The 6,204-nt window shown below is 47.9% G+C and overlaps 1 protein-coding gene across 1 annotated transcript; it reads left to right on the top strand.

The window, feature by feature from the left end:
- Positions 1 to 588: 588 nt before the first annotated feature.
- FOXL1 (forkhead box L1) lies at positions 589 to 3,901 on the top strand. The gene has a single exon (XM_060185048.1). It carries the CDS (start codon positions 1,027 to 1,029, stop codon positions 2,008 to 2,010), a length of 984 nt encoding a protein of 327 aa, XP_060041031.1. The 5' UTR covers positions 589 to 1,026; the 3' UTR covers positions 2,011 to 3,901.
- Positions 3,902 to 6,204: the final 2,303 nt, after the last annotated feature.

Below are 6,204 nucleotides of genomic sequence, written 5' to 3'. Positions count from 1 at the left end.
TTCCCCTTTTATGGTGTTCCCTGCTTGCAACCTCAGCCCCATATGAAAGACCACAGTTTCTCCCCTTAAACTCAAACTGAGTTCATTTTGAACTTCCCCTCAACTTGGATAAGGACAGGGTATCTCATTGCCTTCTGTAGTTCCCCAGATCCTGTTTCCTTTGTCCCCCCAAAACCCCCATCTCAGATGAAGACCTGCCTCTCTGTGATACCGAGGCCTTAGAGGATACCCCAACTTCTCAGAAAGACACCCCTCCCCCCCCCCCGCCCATTTAAAGCTCTCAAAATCTTCAGAAGGCATTTTGAAAGATCATGCCAGCTCTACATCTTTTAAACCGGAAAGAAGGAAATACATTTTGTGGGAGACTCATAGGGACTACAGGGCATCCCCCACAACAGCAGTAAGACTCACCCAGGTACCCCCACTCCCCCCATCTCCACCTCATCTTCCTGGCTTGGCAGACCCGGCTCAGAGCCACTGCTGTCCACATCCTGCCCCACTGACTGTGTGTGCTTACAGCGTCAAGGGGTGGACGTGATATTTCAAACATCAGATCAGTGCGTTTATATATTGGGTGCCCGGAAATTTTTCCAAATAAACACAGCTTGATTCAACTTGGGTGGGCGGACTTATCAACAGACTAATTCTATAAACAAATGAAGGAATAGCCCCGAAACCCATTGGCTGGTATCAGAAAGACACGTGGAAGGAAAAGCTTGGAGTTTTTCAGCAATGAAATTTTAATTAATGTGGGTGGGCTGAGAACACAGCGACTGTTTATCATAGACAATTTATTTTCCAGCGCTAAGTCAACATATAATAGCAAACTTACAACAACTATTTAACATTTTTAAAGCCATGAAGAAGGGACAGAGCGCGCTGCGGCTGGGGAGAGCGGTGGAGCTGAAGGCAGAGGCTAGGCGGGCTCCTCTGGAGGGTGTCTGCAGCGCGAGGCGAAGTCCCTGAGCCGCCCCAGGCCGTCTGCATCGCGTGGTCAGGGGAGCGCGGCGCCCAGTCCCGCTCGTCATGAGCCACCTCTTCGGTCCCAGGCTACCGGCTCTGGCCGCCTCGCCCATGGTTTATCTGTACGGCCCCGAGCGATCTGGGCTCCCTCTGGCCTTCGCCCCTGCGGCTGCCCTGGGCGCCTCGGGCCGGGCGGAGCCCCCGCAGAAGCCGCCCTACAGCTACATCGCGCTCATCGCCATGGCTATCCAGGACGCGCCAGAGCAGAGGGTCACACTCAATGGCATCTACCAGTTCATCATGGACCGCTTCCCCTTCTACCACGACAACCGGCAGGGCTGGCAGAACAGCATCCGCCACAACCTGTCGCTCAACGACTGCTTCGTCAAAGTGCCCCGTGAGAAAGGGCGGCCGGGCAAGGGCAGCTACTGGACGCTGGACCCTCGCTGCCTCGATATGTTTGAGAATGGCAACTACCGGCGACGCAAGAGGAAGCCCAAGCCGGGCACCGGGGCCCTGGAGGCAAAGCGGGCCCGCATGGAGACGCGGGAACCAGGTGCGGAGACGCAGCAGCCCGGGGCGGGGGGAGAGGAAGGGAGCCAGGGGCCTGCGCCCTCCAGCCTGGAGAGAGCCCCCGCGTGCCCCTCGCCGCTGCGGGAAGGCTCTTCTCTGCCAGACGCGGGCGACGCTGTCCAGGGTGCGGGGACCGTAAGCCAGCCCGCGAGCACCTTGGAGGGCCCAGCGTCTCCTCCGCGCCCCGCCTCCCGCAGCTCTCCCAAGTCCAAGAGCTTCAGCATAGACAGCATCCTGGCCGGCCGGCAAGGTCACAAGGCGGTTGCAGCGGGCCAGCTCCCGGGGGCTGCCAAGCCCCAGCCCAGAGGCAGTCTGGGCGCCTCGCTTCTGGCCACCACCTCCAGCCTCCGTGCGCCTTTCAACGCTTCCCTGATGCTCGACCCGCACGTCCAGGGAGGCTTTTACCAGCTCGGGATCCCTTTTTTCTCTTACTTTCCTCTGCAGCTCCCTGATGCTGTGCTACACTTTCAATAAAGTAAACAGTCTCTTCCCTTACTCCCTGGCCTAGGGTGCTGAGCGACCAAGGCTCTCCCCAGTGGGGGAAGGAGGCAAACAAGCAAACCCTGGATCTTTTACTCCTCTGACATGTGCACCCTGTTACCACTTTCTGCTCTCTGGTGGACTTCCCCTAAGTCAAATGGACTTTCCCCCAACCCGGAGGTGCTTCAAGATTTAAAAGACCAAACCCACAGTGAACTTGGACACCTCAGTCATCTACTGAGCCAGCAGCAGCATTCCTGGTCCTTAGGTCAGTCTGATGACATGATCTTCTGATACCAGCAAAGGTCCTGCGTGTCCACTCAAACAAAGGCTCAGACAACCACACAGGGTGGGGGGAGGCATGGACAGACAGATGGACACCATGTGACCATTTCCACTAAAGAGCCATGGTCTGACTGGTGCCAGCCGTCATCTGGTTACAGTGGCCCAGGCCTTGACTTTCAAACAAGTCACAATGGGTATTCAATAACTGTTTGTTGCTGTGGCACAGTGTGGGGAAACCATAAGGGATTGCCTCACTTCTCTTTTCTTTCTTTCCTCCCTCCTCTTACCCCTTCCCCCTCCTCCTTTTTCAGGTCCTTTGGGAGATCTAGGGCCTGAGGATTCATGACAAATGTCCAGGTAAAAGCTGAGAAACCACACCTTTATTTGAAATAGATTTTTTTCTTTTATTCTTTCTAGACAGTAAAAGTAAGATTCTCCCCCACCCCTTTGGCTTAGTGCTTGACTCCTTTTTACTGTAAGGATTGCCTTCTGAAAACATCTATACTAACAACTGCTATCAAGAAAGTGCACTCTATATACAGATAGTGTCTTGTTGCATTGTGCTCCTTAGTACAACCATTCTCCCTCACACATGACCCACAATAGTAGGAGTCTCTTCTAATTTTCACGAAATTGAAAGATTTCAGGGGATACCAGAACACACACAGAAACATGTGGAAGGGAGGGAAGATGTCTTTGACAATGTAAGATTCCCCCTCCCTCTGCCATAGCTAGGTTTGACTAATGCTACATTTTCCAGAGTTGTGTAGCAAAGAATGACTTTTTGATCAGAAAAGCTTGGTGAAGCAAACAAACAAAAAGCAGAGAGAGAGGGGGCTGGACAGGGAGAGAGAGAAGGATTAATAGTCAGAGGAGGTAGGGGCCTCTGCATGTCTGTTAGTGGCTCCTCTCTATACCCCAAAGGGCAATGGGATTCATGGAAAAATTATTTTACTGGCATCAAACCCCCTTCAGACCCAAACCTTGCAAGTTAAACAAATAATTAGAATGGGGCTGGAAGTTTTTATTAAGACTATTTAAGAAAACCGAGATTTTCACAGCCTAGTTTAGCTTGGAGCTTTTGGGAAATGCATCTACCCTCTCTCTTTGGGTTTTCAAGGAGTTTCAGAAATTTGATTTCCTGAGCTTCCAAGTTGCTTTAGTTTTGTCTCATGTGTGAAGGGTCATGTGTTTTTGGTGGTGGGCTCAGGTAGCTCTCTAGACTAACTTTCAAAATAATTTCCAGGACTTATAGAAGAATGAATACAAATTTTGAATCAAGAGACTTTCTGGTGAATATGTCCGAAAGGACATTTTGGGCAAAGATAATAAATAATAATTCATAGGCACAGAGATGACTATAAGAATTCATTCTGAAAGCCACATGTGCAGACCCAGGCATGCTTTCATGACTGCATTCTGGGAAGACTGGTGAACTGCAAAGTGTCCTCCGTTTGAAGAACTTTGATGAGATTCCTTTGCTGAGACCTAGGCTCCCTGTGACTAACTAACACAGAATGTGGTGGAAAGTGGAAGGCTGTTATTGGATAGTTTGTTATCCCAAACTCAGCCTCTGTGAATAAAGTTGTTTTTGCATTAACCTCTCAGTGACTGGTTCAGTGGACCACAGGGGGGCAGGGGGGATGAACAAACAACATAATAGGAAATAGAAGGCTAGTATTATACTTGGTAACCCTGTCAGCATCTCCTGGGGCCCTGGTTTCGAAGTGTGGGTACAGACACAGAGTTGTGGGTAGATGTTGTCTGAGTGTCAGAAAGTAAAATGAAAATTCTGTTCTCAAGGGTATGCCTTTAATTTTACTCATAGGCAATTTGAAGATTGAATCGATGCTCTCATCTGTTTTCTGTAAATGATCTTTGATTCAGTCTCTGATTTTATACACACACATTGCTGAGTGCAATGATCGCAATGGGAGATATAGTGTATGCATGTATAATGATAAACAACTGTGTATATATATATGTTCATATGTAAATATGTACACATGTCTCTGTGTGTATGTGTGTGTGTGTGTGTGTGTGTGTGTGTGTGTGCATGGTCTGTACACACAGATAAGCTGAACATCTCACTTTTTGCCTATAGTTGGAGATGACTCAAAGCAAGTTCCGAATCCTGTCAGACCAAGATGAAGACTGATAATTTTGGAAAGATATTTTTCAGTGTAGTTCAAACCAGGAATAACATTCTTTGAACTAGATAGTGAAACTAAGACTTTATAATAGAATTTTGGGAAGACCTACTAACTTTGAGACTTTTTACTTCCTTGGTACTATAAGAAAACTTTGCAAAGGCCTTTCATTTCTCTCGCCTTGAAGGCCTTTTGGCTCTTACAGAAGCTGAAGTCCTTCTGAGTCTTGATTGTGGAAATGGTTTTCCAGAACCTGAGAAGGATATGTTGTGCCTTACTTGGTTATGACCTGTTTCTCTGAAAAGGAGCTCATGGGTGGTCTCCACAATCCCACTAATCATGGTTAGTGTGTTTCACATGTGGGTTAAAAACAAGCCACACGTGATGTTATCGTTCCAGCTGAAAGTCAGGGTCAGCTTCTCAGACATTGGTAGTTGATATGAGCATCACAAGTGTGGGTGATGCATCCTTCTAGTTACTGGATGCACTGAGTTATACATTTAGATCTGCCCTCTTGCTGGAGGGTGGAGTTTTACTTCTCCCCAGCAGTGATTGTTTCTTGAATAGTTAGAAATGCGCATGCCCATAGGCAGAGTTGTTTATTGCAGAAAGGCATGAGTTGGTTGGAAATGTCAGTCTCTTTACATTTTTAATGACTTATTTATTCATGAGTTAGAAGCCCCATTGCTGTATATGCAGTGTTGCAAATCAACTTGGGAGCCTCAGGCATTCAAGTCCTGGGCTCTACCAGTTGAGCTTTTCCCTCACCGCCCCCTCTTCTGAGCTGGGACCTCACACATGCACAGTTTCACTGCTTCTGGGCTGCTTTTTTCATTCAGATAGAGAGACAGACACAAAAGAACCAGAGCTCCTCTGGTACTTGCCATGTGAAAGAGCTTCAACCTACACTTCAAGCACGGCAAGACATACATCCTACTCAGTGAGTTCTTTCTTTTCTTTTCTTTTCTTCTCTTCCTTTCTTTCCTTTTTTTTTTTTTAAAAAAAAGATTTTATTTATTTGTAATGTATGCACTTAACCAGGTGTGCCACCACCTGGCCCCTAGATTTTATTTATTTGTTAATGAGAAAGATAGGAGGAGAGAAAGAACCAAATATTACTCTGGTACATGTGCTGCTGGGGATTGAAAGCAGGACCTCTGCTTGAGAGTCCGGTGCTTAATCAGCTGTGCACTGGACCACTCAGTGAGCTCTTTCTAGTCTCCCCCACCCTTTTTTTTTGCCTCCAGGGTTATTGCTGAGGCTCTGTGCCTGCACTATGAATCCACTGCTCCTTGAGGCTATTTTCCACCCTTTTTGCCCTTGTTGTTTATAGTTGTTATTATTATTGTTGTTGTTATTGCTGTTGTTGTTCTTGGATAGGGCAGAAAGAAATTGAGAGAAGTGGGGAAGACAGAGAGGGGGAGAGAAAGATAGACACCTACAAACCTCCTTCACCACTTCCTTGCAGGTGGGGAGCCAGGGGCTCAAACTGGGATCCTTACTCTGGTCCTTGAGCTCTGCACCACCTGCGCTTAACCCGCTGTGCTACCGCCCTACTCCCAGTTTTTTTAATTTTTTATTTTTCGAGGGGGGGAAGGAGGAGAGAAAGAGACAAAGACAGAGATATTATGGGGAAACAGAGGGAGAAACATCAGATTAATGCTCTACCATCCATGGTGCTCACATGTGGTTCCTAGACTTGAACCCAGGACATCACACATGGTAAGATGTACATTCTAGTGGGTAAGTTATT

The sequence above is a fragment of the Erinaceus europaeus genome, chromosome 2 (genome assembly GCF_950295315.1).
Source record: "Erinaceus europaeus chromosome 2, mEriEur2.1, whole genome shotgun sequence".
NCBI lineage: Eukaryota > Metazoa > Chordata > Mammalia > Eulipotyphla > Erinaceidae > Erinaceus > Erinaceus europaeus.
Note: the sequence above shows the minus strand (reverse complement) of the source record. Positions and strands in the feature narration are given on the sequence as shown.

Bases quoted from the DNA above. Each gene is read 5' to 3' on its own strand.
- FOXL1 (XM_060185048.1), top strand. From the start codon at position 1,027: ATGAGCCACCTCTTCGGTCCCAGGCTACCGGCTCTGGCCGCCTCGCCC.